Source organism: Erithacus rubecula (genome assembly GCF_903797595.1).
Source record: "Erithacus rubecula genome assembly, chromosome: 3".
Classification (NCBI taxonomy): Eukaryota; Metazoa; Chordata; class Aves; order Passeriformes; family Muscicapidae; genus Erithacus; species Erithacus rubecula.
The window spans coordinates 78,659,587-78,683,773 of NC_136689.1; the positions used below are offsets into that span (position 1 = coordinate 78,659,587).

At 35.9% G+C, this 24,187-nt stretch overlaps 1 protein-coding gene across 2 annotated transcripts in view; it reads left to right on the forward strand.

The window, feature by feature from the left end:
* The window catches only part of SEMA5A (semaphorin 5A), a 304,799-nt gene that overhangs the window by 126,010 nt on the left and 154,602 nt on the right, over positions 1-24,187 (forward strand). For both annotated transcript variants that reach the window (XM_079301152.1, XM_079301151.1), the window contains one exon: positions 286-331. In XM_079301152.1, the coding sequence (XP_079157278.1) occupies positions 286-331 (46 nt within the window). The remainder of the gene's footprint in view (positions 1-285; positions 332-24,187) is intronic.

The following is a 24,187-nucleotide window of genomic DNA, read 5'->3' on the forward strand; positions in this document are numbered from 1 at the left end:
GCAATGAATCAGATGTACATGCATGCAGTATAAATATCTTTATTCAAGTTTAGCCATTTCTTCAGACTGAAAATTTGTTTTAGAAATTAGCTTAGTACTTATCCCAAAGGGCTTATATTAAGACAGTCTCTGAAAGAATATGAAGTCCTGAATACTTACCACTTTTAATTTTTTTCTGCCTTTATAGTCACTAATCATATTTTTATTTAAACAGTGGTAACGTTTGGTTTTCTTACTGAAACATTAGTAACAATTCATTTTTATCTGCTATTTTTTTAACCCCAGAAACTACCTCTTCAGATTGAAGCTTGAGGATCTCTCTCTAATACAGGTATGTTTTATTTCTTTTTCCATAGTTCCTCTGCAAGAGGTAGGTAACCAGATTTTTTAAAGCAGATAATCAAGATATTCCTAAGCTTCATTGCTACACGTAAATATGCATCTGTTTTTGTCCTTTTTCTGGCCCCTTATTATATAAGTCATATTATCCCCTTTAATTCCAGATTAGCCTTTGTCCCAGGCCATACAGCTCTGATGCTGCCTTAGTCTGCTGTGATTTTGTTAGAGTGGATTTTCATAGTCTTCATTAATAGAATTTAAAATTAACTACTTTTAGCTTCAATACTGTCCCTATTAATTCATGGGGTAGAGCTATACAGCTGAATACAGAAAAATAAAATGTTTTCAGGTAAGGCTATCCTTGTGATTTGTAAAACAACTTGTGTATGCTTTAATTAGGCTTTCAGATTTGCCTTCCCAGACTACTGGAAACAAGTTCTTATGTTAGCTTATATTTAATCAAAACTGCAATATTAATAAATATTCAATTTTGTTGCTGGTATTTAAAGCTATGAGACACCAAGCACTTTTAATATACAGAATTTGGGCTGTCTACTTTCATCGTCTGTGCCATATTCAATATCCTGACTAATAATTTAAATCCTAAAGATTCTTGTTGAGAGGCTGTACTCAGAGATCTCTGATGGTGCCATTGTAGTTTATGATGCTAATTCATAGATTGAAGTTCCTGACTTTGTTAGGACATGTAGGCTGAATTCACTAATGAGGGAGAAATCTGTAGATTACAGAGGTTTGTAATTGTGCTGTCTGATTCAACCAGGCCCCTTCTCACTCCAATCAGAAAAAATAAAAAATACAAACTGGGCACAGAAATCATACTGTTGATGTTGCAGTAGCTTACTGGGTTTCAGTCTTATGCCCTTTAACAGTCTTCTCAAGTTGACTTTTGGTAGTTTCTTATTTTGTCTTCAGTGTTGTAGCACCACTGGTTTGCCTCTGTATCTTCTAACATTCTTCAACAAATCTTTAGAGAATTTGTGTTTCTAAATCAAAAGTGTCCTTTCTTTTTTCTTCACCAGTGTATCTTTAATATCCCTACACCTAGTATTCCATTTCCTCTGCTATTTTCAAGCCTACCATTATGACTCCTTCATATGTTTCCTTCCCAAATCTTCTCTTCCTCTTCTTTCCCGCTACTTCACTTACAGTTCTGTTAGAACAGAGCAATGCCTCAGGACAGCCATTATCCAAAAGATCTGTTTCCTTGGATATGCCAGTTTTGGAAGCTCCAAATCAGCTGTGGCTGAAGCCATTGTTTTAATTTGTAGGGTGAATGGTTTAGGATCTCCAAATGAACTAAACAGCACATTCAGGTCTTGTCTTGCAATCTGGTATTATGGTTGAAAGAGACAGGAACAAAAGTGGGAAGCAAAGCAAAAGCAGTATAAAATCCTTGCAGAACAGAATGGTGGAATTTTGGGGGAGAAATAAAGCTTGCTGTGGTTTAACTTGTTGATACTCTATGTGCTAGTTCGTGTTTGTTTGGCAAGGGCTGAGTACTTTGACATTTCATGTCAGAAGACATTTTCTTTTAACATTTCTTTTTCTTCACACAGTTTTTGTCATAGTAATAATGTAAAAAATATCATTTAATTCTCCTATTTATGTTGTTTGCTTTTATTTTTATTTTTTTTTTTAATAAACCAGCATTTGTAAAAGCATGCAGATGTTTCATGAGCTAATAAACCATGTTTTCACATCTGGAAGAAAAGGCATACAGTGAAGTGCTAGCTATGAAAGGCTTTCAACATAGCTCAGTAACAAGACAAAAAAGGCTAGAAACAAGATCTGTTGTTTAATTATCTTAGAAAATTGGTCAAGCTGTAGTTTTGCTACTGTGTATGGGAATCAGGAGAAAAATTACTGACTTTTTCTCTTGCACAGGAAATACTTCCAACATGGAAGCAAATTTAAACAATTTTCATCCTACTTTACTACTCTTTTCAATTAGACTTTTATAACTTTATTTCCTCTGCTTTGAAACTTTGATATTATTTAATAAGTGATTGATCAGTTGAATCTCTCTTATTGAACTTTTCTCTCCTGAAAACAAAGGGAATGCCTCAAACTAAATTTTGACAATTGACGCACTTCAGTTATTTTTGTCTAAGTCCGTTTCCTCATCTGTCATGCCTAATTGTCTGTTGGAATATATTAGTTTGTGCATACACTGCCTCTGGGAAGACAATAGGCTTCATGTTACATGTGATAAACTGCAACATTAATAATCTCATATTTATAGCAAAAGCATATTTGAAACTACTTTTTACAAATTTCTGTATTTTTGGAAAGATAGACATTTTATAAACAAAGTGTTGTTTTTCGAGTATTATCCGACTTTGCAAGATTACCAGATATTGTTTTGTAATAGGAAAGCTTTCTAAAAAGGAATGCATTAAATAATGAGCTCTTCTTTGCAAACTTTTTCGAAAATGTCTTTGGGCCAAAATATGTGTATGTCCTGTGTTTTACAAGTGTATGGCTGGAAAATAGTTTGTAAACACAAGATAATCTTCCTTGGGAAAAAAAACCAAACAAGACAAACCAAAACAAAAAATCAAAAGCAAAACCCCAAACCAAAACCAGGCATCCATTTGAAATACAAGTTATCACAAAAGAAATGCAGCACATGTATTAAAAGGGTCCTGTTTCCACCAGTTTAGTGGAAGTTAATCCCTTGTAAAAGTGGGGTTAGAGTGCTTCCAGAGTGCATCAGACAGGATGTGCATTTAAACATGAGCTGGGGCTGTGCACTGAGACATCATCGCCCATTGTGCCTACATCAAAGTTGTCATCCCACATGTCATGGGTCTGTGCTCTGTATTTTATAGGAAGAGCATGTTGTTTGAATAAGCAAGTTTCATATGATAATATCTTTAGCAAACCAGTATTTGATGTGTCTCAGCAATTTTCTTTGTGTAGCAGAATAAAGAAGAATAGAGCAAGTGAAAGCCTTTTAAGCTCTTGACGGAGAAGCCTAAGAGTCAAATTGTTCAAAGCTGCCTGTTGAAATAATGCATGCATAATGATTATGGATTAGGGAAGAAGCACTAGTTGGGGTTGTAGAAGGGCAAATATTTTATCACTCTCTCTGCAGCAATAGTAGGCTCACAGAAAGAAATGCCTGACTGCATGGATTTGTTTTGTGAGCTTTGCTTTGCTATTGCTCACCTCAAGTAACAGTAAGAATGATCCATAAAAGATTGGTTAAGATGAAAGCTAGATTTCCTAAAAATTTTTATATCTCTCAAAATATAAAAAAAGTCATCTAAATAGTAGTTTTTAAATGAGTAAATTTATGTTCAGAAATGTACTTTAAAAACTGTGACAGCTAGGAAAGGTCAATATTAATAGTGGGGCTTTGACATTATGTGGTGGATGTCTGTTACAAGTACCTGTTCTCACCTTTTCTGGTTTGTTTTTTTTTTTTTTAAAGGAAAGCTTCTAAATTCAAATGTTTATTTGTGTCTACCTACATGACAAATGTGCTGCTGTGTCTGTAAAGAGTGAAAACCTAATACATGCCAGCTTATAAAAGTCTTTGTGCTACAGTTGCCATGAACAATAAGCATGCCTGCATAATCTTTTCACAAACCTCATAGAAAGTGTGCATCTTTTCTTCTTCAATAAGGTGAACTTCTTCATAAACTCAGGTTGTTAAGGTGTTTACAGGGTACATGCTTCAGTTTGCTTTTCTCATGTAAATGTTCCATCTATGAAGTCTATTTGCTATTTGAGATGCCCAGGAGGTTGAATATGAGCCTGTTTCACCTGCTTCTGTATTTACATAGTTCTTCACAGGTTTTATTCTCATTCAGAACCTGCACATCTTTTAGTTAGAACAGCACGTACCTCAGAGTCCATTTTTAAAGACAATTTTGGCCCATTTTTACTGCAAGATTCAAATTAAATTCTTCATACAGGCTAACAATATCATAGTTTCATTTTTATGTGTGTTATTCAACTTTAAATTCTGGAATCAGGATGATTTTGATTTATAGATGTGTTTGCATGTATGTGTTTCTACGTGCACAAGGAATTAAAGACAAGATTGGAACTATGAATTTTCTGGAAAAGGAGCTACTTTGGAGAATAAATTTTACCTAAGAGAATTCTTGCTATTGTTTGCATGTGTCATGAGTGTCTGAAATATGTGTTACATGCGATAGTTCACTTTGATGAGAGAAAATAATGGCTAGATGGCAGACTAAATAATGAGTTAAGTAAATTGTACTATTCCTTGAGTATACATTCACATGTGTACCCATGTGAAACAAAGAGGGAATTTGATTCCATGATTAAGGTTTTTTTTAAAAAATTCATATATATAACTGCTTTTATAAATTTTACCTGAATTTTAATGCAGAGTATAATTATTAACAACATTTAATTTAATTTTTTTAAAAAATATATCAAATCCTCACTCGGGTTGTGTTTCCATTTTGAAAATAATAATTGTTTGCTATTGTTATATACAAGTCTTACTATATCTTTTGGGAGAATCCTTTATAACCTAGTTTGTCTTTGGTTAAGGTGGCACTTGGCCAAACCTAAAAAAGCAGAGGCACAAATCACTCAAACTCTCATTGAGTTAATTTTTCGGTCAGTGCTCTTGAGATCCCTTTGCTATGAACAAAATGAAAAGTTGTAAGTAGTTATGTAGGATCAAATCTTTAATTTATGCTGATGTTAAACACTAGCAGTTATAATCAACAAATTCAGAGATAAAGGGAATGAAGTTGTAATCTTTTAACCTCAAGTTTTTTGAGTCACTAAATAAATAGAATCCATCCTTAATTATTTTTTCTATACTAACAACCCTATCCTTAAGAATCCTTAATTATTTTTCTAAAACTTTTATTCATTGTACTTTAATCCATTTATTTTCTGCATTGTATGTTACTTAGAGTCACTATTTATGTAACAGATGACTGATTTGTGAAATCCATGAAAGAAACCTGATGCATCATCATTTTATTTTGGGGTCAAAGAACTGCGCTGAAAAGGAAATGCAAGAAATATTTTCTCTGATATCACACTTGAAGGCATAAGAGACCTCAAATAAGGATGTCTTTAACTGATGACAGTGCTAAGAAGACTGAGATTTAACATTCTATTTGATTGTCTAAGCAGGGAAAAAACAGAGAAAACAACTTAAAAATACTCTCCTGGGTTCTACTGTGCCTGGTATCTATTTAAAGTGGGGGAATAGAGAGTATTCCTCCCTTTTAAGGATACTTTTCTCCTTATTTTATGTCAAGTTAGCATCAGCCACCAAAATGTTGGTTTTTTTTAGGCCCTTCACATTTGTGTCTAGGACATACAATGGATAAGCAGAGTGCATAAGTTAGTGTTACTTTTGATGCTGTTCCAAGTTCCTTTAAAGGCTGGAAGTGAAGGGTGCAACTTGTGCTTGTAAAACTTTTCCAAAGAAGACTGGAGTGACCAAATCACAGAGTGACCAAAAATAATAGAGCTGCTGCAAACATCTGTTTTGATGCTAGGGATGAGCAAAATGTGCAGAGGTATTTGGACTGTTATTACCTTTTATCTAAATTGGTGCTGAGAGCAGAGTTTAAAAAAGTAAAAAATAAAGCAAAGGGCAGTACACCTACATATCACAATGCCACTGCTGTCAAGTACCTGTTCCTCTTGTTGATACCTTTCTGGTGGCAGATTGTTGAATTTGATTACACATTAAGTGCACAGCTAATTAAATTAGAGTATTGGAAAATTAAAGAAGATTTAGTAGCTTTTGTAAAGTCAGAGCTAGTTGTTTGTAGCAGGTGTAGATGGTGGCTGGTGTACCTCAGTTCTTTTTCTGTGATCCCATTAGTATTTTCATTATCTTGTTTTCTGCTTGCATGACAATAGTTTCTGATCAAGCATAAAACTTTATTGAAGCCAGAAAAGGATGAATTCAGCTAGCAGTGTGTAATTTCACATATCTGATCTTTACCCAAATGACCTGAAAGCTAGATAAAGCTGTTGAAAGCTAGATAAAGCATGTTAGATCCTAATACTAGATAAAACATGCTAGATCACACAAATCCTGATATTCCCTTTATAGCTTATTTTTTAAAAAGATAAATATAAAAATGTGCAGAAATCAGTTACCAGCAGACAGTGTTCATTTCTGCTAAAAAAATTGTGCTCTTAGCTTCACCTGTGTATTAGTCAGAGGATGGCCACTGTTCTAAAATGATTCAGGTCATATTTGGCCAAGTACTGATTCACTCTGCATTCTGAATTTTTTGTGTGATTACACATATCAGCTAATTGTTTGAGGGTTTATTTCTGTGTGTGATGTTTTAAGTTCATATGCAGACCCCCACTGAAAGTCTATAGAGAGGGCATGTGAGGCAGCCAACTGGATGTGTTACTGTTCTGCTCATTTCTTCTTGTTATTCATTTACACTTGGCTTCTGAAAAACTGGAAGGTTTTAGTCTCCAGAATTTGTAAATTCCTACTCTTCAGTACAGTTGAAATTTGTCATATAAATTTAAAAAGCATCTAACTGAAGAAAAAGAGTGCTGGCAACTTGGAAGGGCTTTGCTTCAGCTTTGGCTTGTCTGAATGTGTTAGTTTTTTTAGAGACGGAGGAGAAGTGTAGAAAAAGAAAAACAGGCAGAGATGCAATTCCTCATTCATTTACTGTATCTGTCATTGTTTTGTGCCAGTGCTAAAATACATGTGCAAGTGTATTCCTAGATAAATGAGTCAATTTAGCCAAGATGCTTAGCTTTTTTATCCCTTTTTTTTCCTTTTTTTTCCTTACCTCTGCTTGTTAGGTTGCATTTCTTTTATGTTTACAGCAATCTTCTGTTCTGGTTTCGCAGTAAAGAAGCAAAATAGGTACTAAAAAATTTTTCACTTGTCCTGGAGTAAAGCTTCTGTCTTCTTTAGGTATTACATTTTTTTCTTGTTGTTTTGTTTTTCTCTTTCATTTGTTTTGGTTTTTTTTTAAGAGAAAGGGGAAGTCTGGATCACTTGACTAAATAATATGAGGGCATTTATTCTCATGACAAATAGGGGTGATATCAAAATGTATGTGTGTACATTTTACAGCTCATTCTCCTAAAACAGCTGATTGGGTTTTATAGTGGAATGATTTCACCCTTCCTGATACTTTTCCCTGTTGTTATCTATGGTGGTCAGCTACACTGCATTAGATGCACAAAAAGTAATTATGGAAATGTCTTTTCCTCAGAAGGTGATGCTTGGTCATGTTTTCACTAAAACGATAAATCATTAAAGTTGCACAAGAGTAATCACCAAGTAGAATCTGTTTGAAAATAAAGGAGGCTGCTGCTTTCCAAATCTCTGACCTGTGTGTACTTCAGCTAATTCTGGACTCATCCTGTGACAACAAAGAGGTATTTATGGAGGGACACTAGCTCTCTTTCAGTGTCACCTCTGTACTGAGAAAATTCAGACATGTTAGGAAACTGTATAAAATGAGAGCAGTAAAACTAATACAGAGACTGAAAGCAGATTGTCTGATTCTTAAACAGTCTTGCTCAGGTGGAGAATTTGCCACAAGCACTTGCTGGTGGAGAGTTCCAGCTCCTTGCAAGTGGATTCTGAAGTGCTAAGCAATTTAGAAAAGAAGTGGAATATGCAGTATGCTCTGGAAGACATGATATCTGAATGTCTGCAAACATGTTTATGGATTTTTGCTTACAGACCCTGATAATGGAGCTTCATTGTGTATTCTGGCCTGTAACAATTAATTAGAGTTCCAGCCACAGTTTGTGTGCCATGCGTAGTCAAAGAACAGGCTTAAAGACATATTTTTTTCAGCTACAGGGGAAATTGTCCTTTGCAGTACTACAGAGATCCATTTAATAGTTCTGCAAGGTTAGGTGGGGTAGGGCAGAGATCCTTTTGGGTAATGCTACAGAGAGGAGATGAGTTTAGCTTACCCCTGCATGTCAGTGGTCATCAGTACCTGGAATAAAGACATTGTTTGTTCTGTAGTATCCCCTGCAGCTGGCTGTTGAAATTTAAAAAAAACTGTGAAATTAAGAAGACCAACATTTAAGCTTTGAATAATAGAAAAATGATGGAGCAGTCTCATGTTCCCTTGCCACAGGGCAGAAAAATTTAAAATAAGCATCTTGACCCTCAGCTCTAAGGAGCCCTTGTCTTTAAAGGATGCACCCAACTGCTGAACTATGGGAAGAACTGGCTGTTTTCATAAGGCAAATGTTCACTTGCAACATTCACTTCATTCCTTGGGAAGAGGTGTAAATATTTTCAAGGTTAGGAGACTAGTTTTTTGCTGCTACAATTAAGGAAAACTCAGGATTTTTAAACTTCTAAGGAAACAAAGCTGCCATACTTAGGCTGAGAGACATGGACTCTTGTCTCTATAACCCAAGTAGAAGGAAGGGGTTGAGGAACTTGCAACAAGAGCATTGCTGGTGAGGATTCCATGTAAATGGCTCAGGGCACAAAGTGAGGGTTGCTTCCAGTATATTACTTACCTGGTGAACTCTGCTCACCCCAATTCATGAGGTGGGATGTTGCACCTGAATGTTTAAAAGAGACACTGCTTAGTCATAGCATAGGAAACTTGTCCTGTTCTGAATAGAGAATGGTGGAGTAAAATTGTTTTACTCTGATAGGCTTATCCAATATTTTGGGATACCATTTGCCTTCATTTTTCCTTATGCTTATTTTTCTGCTGCCTTTTCCTTACCTCATTTTTGGTTATCTTCTGTTTTGGCTTGTATTGTTTTACCCATCCCAGATGGTACTTCAATATGATGCTTCTGCTGTCAGGTCTGGGAGTGATAAATCATGTCAAACTATGGAAATCAATCAATTTAAAAAAATTGAAAGCTAAATGTCCTTTGAAATATCTGGGTTCATACACATACATGAGATTTTTGTATTAAAATTTTTATCTAGCTGTTATTTTGGATTTATTTGAAGGCAAATCTAGATCCCCACAGACCACAAGTAATTCCTCAATGCTCGGTGGAAAAAATTGCCCTTTAAAGGACATGATCTTACCCATAAAACAATTAAGAGAAAAGCTACCTTTGTTTATGATGTCAGTATTTTACTCAAAGTTTGCCTGCCTTCAAATCACAGTGTTTTTAGGCCCTCAAAATGGAACTTGGAGTCTGAGCTGAGGTGTTTAGGCTCTCTGCTGGTGGATGGGCATAGCTCTACACTTAAGCATGAGATCTACTGACATCTGAGTTCTGAATGCTCTGATCCCCCTGTGGAAGAATGTTGAGTGCACAGGGAAAAATGAATTACTAAATGCCACTTTTTTTTAAATTTATTATTTTTTTATTTAAGCATCTCTGAATTTGACAATAAGATTTCTTTTCTACATCACTCATATGCAGCAGGCTTGCATTTTGAGTAAATTGAATGTAAAATGTGTGTCAAGCTCTTTCTGTTACAGTTTCTAAACTCTACAAAGAGTATGAAGACTGTGTGACCTCTATTGTGGATTCTTAAGCAAGGCTGAATTGAATATGGGCTAAGATATAACAGATTTAAGTTAGTTATAGGTTTATGTGCTGTATGTTTGTTTTTTTCTTCTTTTATTTTTCTTCCCTGATTTTAATACTATCTTTTTCAGTCAGTACTTCTGAATTTTATATGTTTGCTCTAGTGCCTGGGAAAAATTTATTTGCTTTTCCAAATCAGGGATGTACTGGTGGTTGATATACTGATTTTCCAAACAAATAATCAAAATACAAAAAGAACAGACCATTACAAAGTTATGAGAAATTACAGGGTCTGTACTTGGGCCTTTTCATATATATTGAGATATTTATAGCAATTCAGATTGATATAAGTAATGAAAATAGTTCAAAGAAAAGAAATTAATAAAATTCAGTTTTACTATAGGTTAATATTTATACCTACAGTTATGTCTATATTCAATTTTGAAAATTACCTCCCTAATGAAAACCTACAGTTCTTTTTCCCAGGGTATAGCTACCATTTTAGTAGTCAGAAGTAGTCAGCCACAAAACTGTTTGTGTTTTGTTTTAGGTTTTAAACTGTCCAATTTGGTTAGGTTTATTAAAAATCAAATGAAAGACCTGAGAAAATCTCAGAATTTCATATTTATGTGGGTACCAGGATAGAGCAACCTTATGGAAATTACTTCAAGGAGAAACCAGTAACTGTGTCAGAAGCAACCCAAATTTCTGTTAATTATTAGTTAAATAACAACTTTCATTGTGGCATTGACCATTTTTATGTGCTATGTGATTCATTTCTTTAATACTTTAGTTTCTAAATGAAAACTGAGGTGGGCATGAGTTTTCAGAATTTTGAAAACACTTTGGACATAATTTGATAATTAGCAGATATTTCTAGAGGTAAGATGCAGATTAAGTTGAATGTTTTCCACTGTTCTGGAAAAAAACCCACCAGATTTATGCTGTTATAATTTTATGGCATTCTGAGCCTTTGAATTGAGCATTTAAAATTAAATACAGTGTCTGGTAGGTGTACTTGACCTTGATTTCTGTTAATTACAATTAAATAGGAATGACAGAATGAAATCGTTCTGAAGCCACATTGAGTGGAAAATGCTGCCCAGTATTTGTACACAGCATTGCTTTTAGAGTATCTGTCTGTGGCAATCCTGCTCCTAAGGGTAAGGGTTCATAAGCTCCAAGTCTTTGCCTAGCTATTTGGGCAATTCTGGGAGTGATTCTGTGCCTCCTCCCATCATCTCAGGGACCTGAAATGGTGAAAGGTCAAACTGTTCTTTAATTTCTCCCCCAGTTTGTTACTACAAGAACTGTGAAATCTGGCAAGAGGAGAGACTTTGAGGAAAGTGGAGCTGTGAAAGCTCATGTGCATGAATGTTCAGACTTCTGCACACGTTTTATTTTCCACTGATGAGATGAAACCTTTCTCAGTGAAACTCTGTCTCCTATGTGCATGGTTATTTTTGCTACTCAGTAGAATTATGCAGACTCTTTTTTTTCTGAATATCTGGGCAATAAAAATAGCTGAATTAAGTTTTATACTGTCAAATACACATATAACCTTTCACAGTGGCATTTTTTCTTACTTTAATTAGGCAAGGATTTATTAATGAATCTTTTACAATATGTCAGGACAGGTCTGAAGAGACAGTAATTCTGTATGTTCATAGAAGATCAAAAATAACCCTCATATATTTATGAAGTCCTGCTCTAGGCATGGTTCCACAGTCTTTTCTCACACATCTGTCAGTGGTGTTACTTATAGAATATTGTGCTATTCAGCATGAGAAAATACAGCTGGATGAGTTATATTTGACAAAACTCTGTATATGCATGGACAAATTAAAGCTGAGTGGAGAATTTCACCTGTTAATGTATATGCAGACAAAATACTTTGTAAACAGATTTATTTATTTATTTATTTATTTATTTATTTGTTAATATAAAATGGTCCATACTGAAAACAACAAAGGTATCAGGAGACCTGTACGGATACACAATGAGTTTCTAACTAAGCTCAAGCAAAATAAAGAAATATTGTAGTGGTAGAAACAGGGACAGGTGACTGGGAAGGAATACCAAAATCCCTGTCCAAGCAGCCTCAGGTGGAAAGAGGAAATCCAAAGTGCATTTGTGCAGTTGAATCCCATGTGGGATGGGAAGAGCAACAAAAGCTTTATTTTAAAAGAAACAAATCAGATAATAATCAGCTGCTTTTGTGTTTCCTCTTGAAGTTGTATTTAGATTATAATCTAGCTATCCCTTAAAGGAGACTGAGAAATAAGTTTGAAACTGGGGAACTGGTGCATGGAGAATCATATGCAAATAATCTGCAAAGGGGGGCTTGCTGTGTAAAGCAAGTATATTTTTTCACTAAAATTTGTGGTTTCATTGATTTTTTTACTGCATGCCCAGCTATGACACACAAGAGATAGAATTGTTTTCTTTTTTAATTGTAGAGGAAGAAAAATGTCCAGTCATTCTTATTTCCTTAAAATTACATTTAAAATATAAGAAGTATTATTCATTGTACAATTGCACTTTAATTAATCGACCTTAAAATGAGGGAATAGAGAATGATAAATTACCGAGGTAAATGTTAAGAAATATTTGTATTTCCATCACCAAAATTGCTGAAACTTCTGTGATGACATAGCAGGGAGCATGATGAAACTCTGGTTTCTAATAATTACATTTTCACTGGCACTTGCAAGTTGCAGAAAAGAATAGCTGGACAGGCTGGAACACAGGTAAAAATATATTCCTGTGAATGAATCCAATCAGAATGAAGCTTTATAAATGAGTTTTAGAGTTGTTTATGTTCAGAGCAACATACAAAGCTCACTGATAGCACTATGGAAGGCCTGTCTCTGCTATTCATCCACATGAACTGGGAAAGAAAATATATCTTGTAGCCTGAGAAATCATTCTAGGACAACAAATACATCTTGCAGATGGAGTTAGGGAGTTTCCAAAGGGGAAAGCTGAATTTTTACTGCAAGAAGTAGGTAAAAATGTGTTATTTGTTTTTATCTGTGAAGAATAAGTAATATTTGCCAGACTTTTTCTGAACAGCAGGTGTATGGGCTATGCAGAACATAACAGAAAGGATCATGAAGTCCTTGCTGGGAGAACCAGCCATGCATAAACTGCCTGCTGATTCTAAACAGCCACTTGAAGAAAAAGTGCCAGGAAGCTGGAGATTACCTCTTAAAAAAACACAAAAAACCAAAAAAACCTACAAAACAAAATCCCAAAAAACTGTAACACAGATTGAATCTGGTTTGTGTAGAAAATCAGAGCCAAATAGATGAAAAAGCTTTAGTCAATGCAGCACAGAAAATGGAGTCCTGAAAGATAAAATCTGAGGAGAAAAGAGGATTAAAACTAGTAATTTCTTCAAGAAGAACATCTGGTCTGGCTAAATACAGTGCACGAAAAGCAGCTCTTTTATAATGGCCACAAAATGGTCACAAATCTAGAGTATCCCTGGAAGCCAGCCAACGAGAAAAAAAACATCAGCCAAAAAGGCTGTGTGATCACCACAGCAGAGAAGACTCTCTGAGCCCTGGAGCAAGGTGGAGGCAGTGCACATGTCTGAGCAACAGGTTGAAGGAGGAAGGCCAATGATGTTTATAAGGTTGTAATACGTAATTTTCAGCCAACATTTTTACAGAACAGGTGATTGAGACTCTCCAGACACACATCTCTGTGAAGATCTGCAAATGGCTTTGTAGAACCTGGGTGTAGTCATTCAAGTTTCCTGGAAGAAACATAGTGTGCTAAGACTTGAGTAAAGCCCAGGGAGTATCTGAAGTCATTTAAACTCCTAAATCTTCAGTCAGGGCAGCATGTTGAATTCTGGGATCACACAGCCAACTCTGCTGTCTGTCTGTATCTGGCCTCTTAAATGATGTTGATGCAGAGGGTGAAATGGAGTGGTTAAATGAAAATATTTTCCATCTCAAAAGTAGGAAAGGGAAAATAAAACAAAGAACATGTAAATCAAGTGGTTCTCAGGTTGCTCATCCTAAAGGAAAACCCTATATAATATAGAATTAGAACTTAGTATAACTTAGTATATCTGATTAGCTAATGTGCTTCTCTAATGCAGGGCAGGGTGTGGCACGCAAATATCAAACTCCATTTTTAGAATTTGTTAAATCTATCTGAATTGAAACCTATTTTTGGGACAGCACAGCCCCAACCCAAAATGTAATTATAAAATTAAAATAATTTAATTGGAAGACTGCACTTATCAGTCAATCCCATTCTCAAAAATTCCCTTGATTCTGAGATTAAAAGATTAAACAAGATGGAGGTCTTCTAGGGAGATAATAAAAACTGGCTTGGATGTGATTCTGCACACTCTACTTTAGGAGAATCTGCTTTAGCAGGGGAGGTGGACTAGATGATCTCCAGAGTCCCTTCAAGCCATTCTTAAAAGATGACCACTGAAAACCTATAATGGATTGGAATAATAAAAGAGCTTGACTATTCTCTCTCATCCAGAGGTAGTTTTTCATATTCATAATAAATATTTTGGATTTTCTGTGTGGCATAGAAAATCTCAAATAGGCAAGTGAGAGCTGGAAAGTCAAATAGAATTAACAGTCTAACAGCTAGCATACTGCTTTTGAGTGTACTTGTGTCTTTATTTGTCATCTGATTCACAGCATGCATTTGGATCTCTCTGATCTGCAGCTTGCCTTTCCTAAACAGTAGGAATCAGAAAACTCTTTGATTTTCCTCATTTTGCAGATTTTTAATTCAAGCTCTGAGAAACTTTTTTAGTAAATTTGTAATGAAACTTGAAAAATCTTTTGGGAATGGTTCAACACTTTCCATAGGCATCATTATTGCTATTGTTGGAAAAGTTTAGTCCAGATTTGATGCCATTGTGTAATACAGGTTTATGGTTTTGAGAGAAAGGAAGCCCACAGGACTTCTCAGATGTGTCTTTGGCACGCTTCTGGGGCAATAGGGCAATGTGCTGTTAGAGCTGACTGGTGTTGCTTTTGCTGACATTTGTGTGGTGCAGCTGAATTTTTGGAACTCTTCATTTCTGTCATTTGGAGTCACTGATAGATGAATGAGAGGGTGGATTTGGACAGGGCTGCTCTGCTACCCTTACAGCCCAATGCAGACCTTGCTGGGAGTGCTGTAGTGGCTGTGCATATGTGGGGTGTACTGGAGGTGCATTAACCTGCCTAACACATGAATTGATGGCAGTATTAGCTGTGGGAGCATGGACTTGTATGCAGACTGTGCACCAGACTTCCTAATATCATGGGACTGGAGTAGCAGATGTTTGTGTTAATTGAAGCGTGTTGAGATATCCTTTACTTGTCTGTGGTAAAGACATCACTTTAAAATGCCTGCTGAACAGACAGTGTAATTGCTGTGTAGAAGTTTATAAATAGATGTTACTGGTTCTGATGTTAATGCACTACTATAACAGCCACAGGAATATTGGTTGAGCCCCTTTTCCTGCTGGAGTTTGTTTTCCCTCCTACTTTGTTTCCAGAAGAGGAGCACAAAAGCAAATTCTGCAAGTCTTCAGAGCAGTCAGAGTACATTTGGTATAAGTCACATCAAAAAAGGATTATCTAAATCTACATTTTCATGTCTTCAGAGTAAATAAACTAAGTGCCTACTGCTATTTTTAGAAAAATGGAATGATTTTTTATTTTTTTAATCTGTCACCTGCTTGAATAGTAGTGACATCTGTAACATGCTTGAGACCATGAAGAGTGTTTAATTCTTCTGGACAGTGAAAAGCCAGGAGAGATGATCTCTGTCACAGGAAGAAGGTTTCTTCTATAAGTTCTGCTGTTGCTGCTGTCATGAATGCTAGGACAGCTGGACTGCTAAAGTAGGCTTCTTTTTGAAGAAATGACTCATAGAGCAGAGATGTCTTCCTTTTGTCATCCAAGTATGCATTATGCAGTGCAACCTCTCTGCAAAGCTCTTGTAAAGGAAAGCAAACAAAAATGCCACCCTTACAGACTCTATCTAGGATATATTCTTCCCTTCTCATGCCTTATAGCTATACCAACAATCTATCAGGTTGAATTATATGCTTGGGAATACTCAGAGAATCCTGAAAATAGCTTAAAAAATGAGCTGACTGAGGAAATCTGATGAATAACCCTGTTGGTAGACAAAGCATATCTGAGGTTGCCCTTTCATTGAAGAACAGATGGAGATCTTATTACACACAAGTAATTGATTTATAAACTGATTAATGCTGGGGGTAGGTTTCTGCTTTTAATAGGCATAGCTATTTATGTCTTGATATGCATTAGTATTACCTAATGACAAGACTTTTTTCAGCACTTTTTCTTGTTTCAAGAGGCTCTTAGCAGTGTTTTGCAAGGCCTGAGGATCAATACTTCTATGAACAGCAGTTTTCAGCACTCCCCATGGATAGCAATTACCTTTTAGAAAAGAACTCATTGCACATTCATATGGATGCATCCTCACGTAAGGCAGTGGCAAGCCTAAATGCTTGCTGTCTTTACAAATTTTGTACATTGTAAGTTCTTACTTTTTCCAGGTGTAAAGTATGAATCCTCTAATGCCATTTCTGGAATGCTTGTCTCTCTTGCTAGTACAGGCCTTTTTTAGTGCACACAGATCAGTTTTAGTGTAGTCTTATATAAGGAATGTTAACAAAATTGCTTTTTCAATTTCACAAACTCAATAATGATAAAGATAGTAGAGATTATGTTAATAATTATTGCTATTTAGAAAAAATTAAAACCATGCAACAACCTCTTTTCTTGAATTTCTCTGCTGAATGATTCTTGGCTTCCATGTGTTCTTGTGTTATAAGACTGAACTATTCATCTGGATCTAATCTTGCCATTTTAAATTCTGAGACCATAGGGCTTTGATCAGGACATCAGCACACAGGACATTTTTTTCTGGGCTTAGAAAGCAAACAGAGGTCTCAGAAACTTAACTCTTAAATAGATGAAGGAAAATATAATACTGAGAAGATGATAATGTTACTTCTGTACTGGTTCTAGATGAGACTCTCATAAGATTTATTTTTTTGGCAAACTGAGGACCATGTTGTTGTGAAAAGATGTCATAATATCGAGCAGAGCACAGAAGTAAGCGTATTTTAAATTGAAAAGATATGAGTTTTAAAAAATATGAAGGAAGAGGAGAACAGAAAGTTTGCATTAAAAGTAGGTGGCCAGAAACTAGTATGAAAGTACTGTGTCAAATGTGAGCTGGACTGTAGTTTTTTACCAAATTAGGTTTGTTAAAAACAAGTAGTGAAAATAAAATGTTGCTTTGTGTACAGAACTTTCCAACATGCACATTTAAAAACCCTTATTGGCATTATTTAATGAGAATCTGCATAATGTCCTAAGGATTTGTATTTGTGTGGAAGGAAGCGCAAACACAATGAGCATGGAGAAAAGAGTTAATCAGACTAATGATTGTATCAACAAGGTGATAATGCCAAAAGTCCATACAACACATACAAGAAACTGCATTAAAACTGTGACCCTTTGCTACTTTTTGCTTGTTGTGGAAACAGACAATTAGAGGTGAAAAGTACAAAACTTCTATACAGTACATATTGATTTAGATTCAAATTTATTAGTTCAAAATGCAAACTTGACATTCAAAACCTGGATTTTTTTAAAGTGTCGTCAGATGCTGAAAGTAATCTTGCAGGGTTTCTCAACACAGATTTACAAGTAAACTTAATAATGAAGTAACATAGGTGATATTTATTTATTTCTAACATTCTTCTTTATATGGTTCAAGGCTTTTTATTTCTGTTCAAATAGTAAACATTTCTAATGTTTAAAATTAGAAAAGAGAATTTAGTTAGAGAAACCCTCTTTCACTGATTTAATGATATCTGGTGTCTACCTGGACTGAATGTTTCTCTTCTAACATTGCAGTAAGATCTTTCCAGTGTTTGGCAGTGTGGCAAAGTGGAAACCTTTAGTGAGAAGGAGATTTTGCAGAGCACCAAGCCCAAACCTTAACAAGAATTATAAACAGAATTATAAAATCAGTATGAGTGTCCTGCAGTGTATATTAATAGGAGCAAAATTTCCATAGAAATCTCTAGATTTATTTCTTACTGTGTTTGCTATAGGTTTGTAGTTCTCACTTGTTTAACTTCCCTTTTGTACAAGAAGGCTGTGGAGGGGCACCCATTATTTTTTCAAGGTTGCTACTGAAGTCCTCCTGCTCAGGTTCTAGACCATTTATTTAATGGAATGATGCCATACAGGTACATCAAGCTGAATAATCAGCTGCATCTCTTATAAAAGAGATGATACAGTGTTCAGACAGCTTGGTTTCAAGTTTAAATTCTGAAGGTTTGAATCAAAAAATCTGATGTCCCATATACCTTTTTAACTTCAGTAAATGGTGAATTTATGGCTCCCTAGTTATTATAGTCCAGTGACAATTTCTCTGTTCTCCTATCTGAAAACTGTAATACCCTGGCAGTGTGAATGGCAAAGATTAGAGAAATGGTGATGATAGTGCTCAAATGTTAGGCTTTCTGTTCAACAGCTGGATAGCCTTTCAGGAGCTGCCACATGCCACTGCCTTCTGTCCTTTCCACTGTTCACTCAAAAAACTTGCAATGTATGAAAGGTTAACTTGAGGATAAAAAAGTGTACTGATCTTTTTCACAGGCTTCAGTCTTTCATGATATACTGAAGGTTTGAGCATGTAATCCTGACTTGGGCAAAATTCACATTTGTGTCAAAAGAGGCTTTATAGCTGAAGGATCAAGAAGTCTGGATATTCTGCTGCCAGAGTAGCACATAAAGAAGAGCCTTATGTTGGATTCCTTTGACTTATCATTTGGCATTTTCAGATTCATAGAAAAAACCCTAGATCTGTTGGTAGGTAGTAAGGAAGTAGTGCTCCAAATACTGAGCTCTTTTCTGTTTAGTTGAGGCTGCATCACATCCATCCAACCATTATTTTCCTAATTGTGAGTGCCTGAGCCTCATATTTTCCTCAGGTCTAGGAACTTCCTTTAAAAGATGACCAAGTAGTTTCAAAAGAATTAGGAAATAAAACTTCTCATGAGAGTGAGGTGGAGATTGATGGTAGTAATGGTAGAGTTACTCTGACAGGTCCTTGAGGGGCCAAGCTGCTGGTATTGGCAACATGATCTGGTTTAATTGGGCGTGTCAACATTCCTACATATGCTCCATTTGTGGATGAACATTGTCTTCCTCTCCCACTCATCACTCTTACCTTTCTGGTGTATAAGGAAAAAGTGAATATTTTTCGGCTATTTTAAGTGATATAAGCAGTTTAGTATAGTACCATGCAAATCTGATGGCACAGAAGAGGAGCCAGGAATTGGTGGGTAAATTTTTGGGATTAATGAGAGCACTGAAGGGCAGAACTGGGAATAGAGAGGGGAACCCACCTTTCAACTTACACCTCCTTATTAGACATGAACTCAGCCCTTAAGCCAGAACAAATAAAACTACCTGCTTTGACTAATGTTCTTAAAAGGTAAAAAGAAATTAAATGTAAAAAGTAAAAAAAAAACCAAAACAACAAAAAAATGACAACAACTCTGTTTCTATTTATTGAAAAGAGAAAGAGGAAAGAGCTGTAATTTAGTTATGAGTAGCAGGTAAAATGCACATGGTGGTAAAGAAAACCAATCAGAAGAGAATCTGAATTTCTGAGCTGCAGCTAATAGGAATGGAAAATAGTAGTATGGCAGAACTCCTGTGCCTTTCAGCTGTACTTTTACAGTGCTGTTGCTAGAGATCACAGCACAGCCTGAAAGGCCAAGGACTATGACAGTTTAGAGCTTGGGGGAGAATAAATAGCATTGTTTTTTTTCTTTACTTATCAGATTCCCAACCCAACTTTTCCTCTTAAGTCTTAGCTCCTTGAAGGCATTTTTGCCTCTGCCATTTTATTTAATCTATGTCACTGAATGCAGCTGGAGTGAAAAATGATATCACAATAGCTAGTTTCTTTACAAACAGAGTTACTTGAATTGAAAATTTATTCTCTGTACATTTTTGTTCAAACTGAAGTTGGTAAACTACCCTTGGAAGTTTCAGCATTAAACTTGGAGGTTTACATTCTCAAGAATGTAGAAGAGGGTTAAGGAAATAAAAAAAAAAATAATCAGAAAGTAAAACCAACTCCAAATAAAGCTTCTGGGCACAAAAGAAGAAAAGATTCTCTTAATAAAAAGACTGACAATGCTGGGTGGCTTTGCAGTGAAATGCTGATGTTGACATGGGGCTGTTATTCAACTTTCCCAAATATGACTGTTAAATTAAGAAATGTTCTGTGAATGAACTTTTCATCATGTGAGTTGTATTCTGTGGAGTTGCATGAACTTGGAGATTCTCAAAATACCATGCACCTATTATGCTGATGAACTATAATACTATTGATAGTGAGAGGTTTTATAAATATACAAATGTGGAAAGAGCAAATCATGGGGCTGAATGTGATAAAGAAATATAAATGAGGAAAGTTACTTCATTTGCACTCACTTAAATTTATTTTACACTGTATCCCACTTATTTTCAAAATAGGATTGCAATTTCTACCCAGTCTCCTGCTTGTTTTGGATTGATTCCCATCTGCTCCCCATGCTGCAATGTTAATGCAGTGTCTTTCAGGCTGTTCAAATTGTATTTTCATACATTAGCTGTCAGATAAGGTGCTGTTTTATGTCTCAAGTTACACCATGCATCAATATTTTATGTTGAACACCTAGCACAGAGGCTGGATAAACACATAGGAAAAGTTTTATACTTAAAAAACCAGTTGCAGCTGGTTCTTGGCAAGTTCCTCTGTCATTTTTATTGGCAGAACTGTGTGTCTTTGTCCAGTGCCTAGAAGCTTGAGCACAACTCTGACTGCCACTAACCTCATTTAAGCCCAACTGTTTTTATTTCAAGGATCTACCTGGCAGAATTCTGTCAGATAATAAACTTGTCCAGAGTGATCTTGTGAGAAACACTGGCTTGATCATAGCAGCATGTTTCTCTCTTTAAATCTGCATCCTGGCTTTCAGTATTACAAGATCTCAAATGGAAAGCGAATAGTAACTTGGTGATGCCAAAAGACAGCATTAAAAAATTAAATAAAGAAATAAATTAAAATTTCAAGACCAAAATGCCATGTTACATAGTTTTTGACTAAATTTTAATAACTTGGTTATATTTCAGAATTGCCACTGCTTGCTGAGCATCTCAGCTGGAAGCCTGAAACTAGTGCAGTATGAAACAATACTCATGTGAGACAGGTCATTTCAGTAATGCATCACTGTATCAGATGTGCAGAGCTACTGATGAGCAGGATAAGAAAGACAGGATTTTTTTATTTACATATATGCTCATTCATATGGGAAAAACTCATCAAGTGTAGTTTTTCCAACTGAGATATTTAGCCATGCAGTGGGGTTTTTTTGACACTTACTTCAGCAAGTAGTTATTTGTCCAATTTTAGGTAAATTTCGTTGTCCTATTTATGCTAACATTATTAACAATGCCAAACAATGTGATTGGGGGTAATGTTAAAGAAAGAAAAGGAGAAAGACCTGCCTATGTTATAAAAACAGTAAGCTTGTTCCAATCAGTCTAATGAGCACAGGAGAAAATAGTGATTTATATCTTTCTTCAGGGTCTCTCTCCCTCAGTGACAGTTACAGCATTTATTCCTGGAATCCCAGTGACCAAACCCTGGTGTTTGCTCTTTGGACCAATGAGAAATCCTACCTCAGTTTGGTATTATGTCATCTTTATTGGGAATGAAAGTCTAACAAGCTGGCTGAATCTATTCAGAAGTGGCATCTCCAAAATAAAATGCTTGTTCAAACCTATTCCTAAACATATGAGGCAGAGTAGAGGCTTAAAAGAGTAAAAAGGAATTTAATTATTAGTCAATTCTAATTGTAACCTCAGGTTTTCTCTGTAATTATTTGTTTGTTTCTTTTTCTCCAGCTAATTTCCAGTTGTGGATTATCTGGATTCCTGTGGGATCTCCTAATCTATATGTTTCCTTTCTTGTCTGATAGTGCTTGCTGACTCTGAGCTGTCTGTAGTTTCCCAATTGTCTGTCTGGTTTTAGACTAGCAGATCTTCAATATTTTCAGAACAGTTTCCATTCTGGGGCTTAGCCATGGAAAAAATAAATCATTCCCTGCTTTACTGGAGATTGATAGGGACACTTTCCAGTAATCACCCCCTTTTTTAAAATCTGGAATAGGTCTTTGGCTTTTCTGTTTGGTCATTCTCTGGTTGCTGTCAATCAACTACAAATGACAAGTATAAATGGATGTGCATGGAAGACCATTAAAGGAACGAGCTGCTCCTAACCCAATTCAGAAGATGTAGAAATTCTACAAAAGATGAAAGATGGAGCTGGTGACCCAGGAGAAGTGTGGAGTAGTTCTTTGATCTTGCTGGGATAGACTTAAGGGAGCCAAAGCTGACCTTGAGTTAAATCCAGGAAGGGATGTTAAAAGCAACAAAAGATTTGACAAGAAACTCAGCAACAAAACAGACTGGCACAAACATGGTCCCACTGCTGAATGGGCATGGGGAACTTGTGAAAAATGACATGGAAAAGGCCAAGGCACTCAGTGGTGCCTTTACCTCAGGTTTGCCAGTAAGATGAGACTTCATGAATCTCTGGCTCTCAAGACGCCATGGGAAAGTCCAATCTCTTTTTACATTCCTATCTTTTTTTATTTGTCCTTATGGGGCAGCTCTAGTGTATTTCACCCTTGGCCTTTCTTCCTCCCTGTGTTGCAAACAACAGCCTGTTCCAACCAGATCTAAATGCCAGCAGTGGATGGGTGTTACATTTCCCTGACTTCTGAGCAGCAAACTAAAAAAGGCCAATGTTGATAGCAAGAATGTGTTTGTTGCACTGGCACCATCGTGGACACAGAGCGTAGCCAGGCAACAGGAAAACAGGGATTTCATTTACCAGACAGGACACAGAACAATCTCTGGACCTTCTTCCCTCTGCTTTGAATCTGGGAAAGCAATTTGCAAAAGAATATTGTGCAGAACATGCAAAACCTTGCACAGGGGAGATTTCTGTCACGAGAAATATTGAGATGTGGGGGTAGCACAGGTAGAAACACATACTCAGGTTCAGGTAACGAGATTATGAGTGCTGCCTTGCAACAGCCTAGAACAGAACGGATCATAAGTCACTGGAAAAGTGCTTTGGGTGTAAAATAAATAACATGTGAGCAAAGAAAAGGAAGTGTGCACTGCTTGAACCTGGATGTTATCATAAAAACAGAATGCATTTTTGTTGCAGTCTAGGCTTAAGGTAGGATTTTTATTATTGATTTTATTATTTTACTTTAAAAAACCCCCAAACTTGGTCCTTATTTTATAAGCATTTTGTATGATTTCCCTTGCTATGAAGAATAACTTCAGTGATTTTAATTATAAATGATGCTTGATTTTCTTTCATTTTTGTTGAAATTATTTTTAAAGACCATCAAAATATATAATTTTGATGAATGTTTATTGCTAATTTGGGGTCAATTAAGATAAATAGCAGGTCATGTCTCTCTGTTTGGAGTTACAATTAGAAGGTTGTATCACTACTGGCTCAGACCATACCTGCTGTACTGTCTTTTGCCTCCAGCCTGCAGCAGTTCAGGCAAAAAGCCTGAACTTGTAATGATAGTTCCCTCCAAGATTTTCTCAACCATTGGAATCCAGGAGCTTCCTTAGGTGAAGGTAGGGTCCTGGGTGGGTTTTTATCCAGTCTTAAACTGTCACAGGGGATTTGCAAAGTGGGGCAACCACAGGAACAAAATCACACCATTCGGTGACAGAAATTTTAATAATAATTAAGCATTTTTCTTTGTTTGATTAGGGTTTCTAGCACAAAATAGAATAATGTATTGCCAGCAGGGCAGATTTAATCAAGACCTCACTTCCCTGAGGGATATTTTCATATCAATTTCACCCTGTGACATTTAACTAATTTTTGTATTTTCGATGTACTATGGAAGAGAGTTCTGCATCTGACTGAGGAAATGAAGAACTTCTGAGATTTAAATCCTTAAATATTATTTATAATTCAAATAACAGTGAATGTACTTTAACTTCACTATTTAAAATCAGTGAGCAATATTCTCTGTGCACCTTCCTCGTGATTGTATGTCTATTATCTCTCTCCTCAGATGCCTAAAAAATCAGTCTATTTAATCCTACTCTGTAAAGAAAATAAAAAAGCTGGGGGTCTTTTGTCCCTTTTCTATGCATCTCTCCTAGTTCTACTTTCAAATTTGAAATTGTGGGTTGGGACAGGATTGCAAAAAAGTGTTCAAAACAAG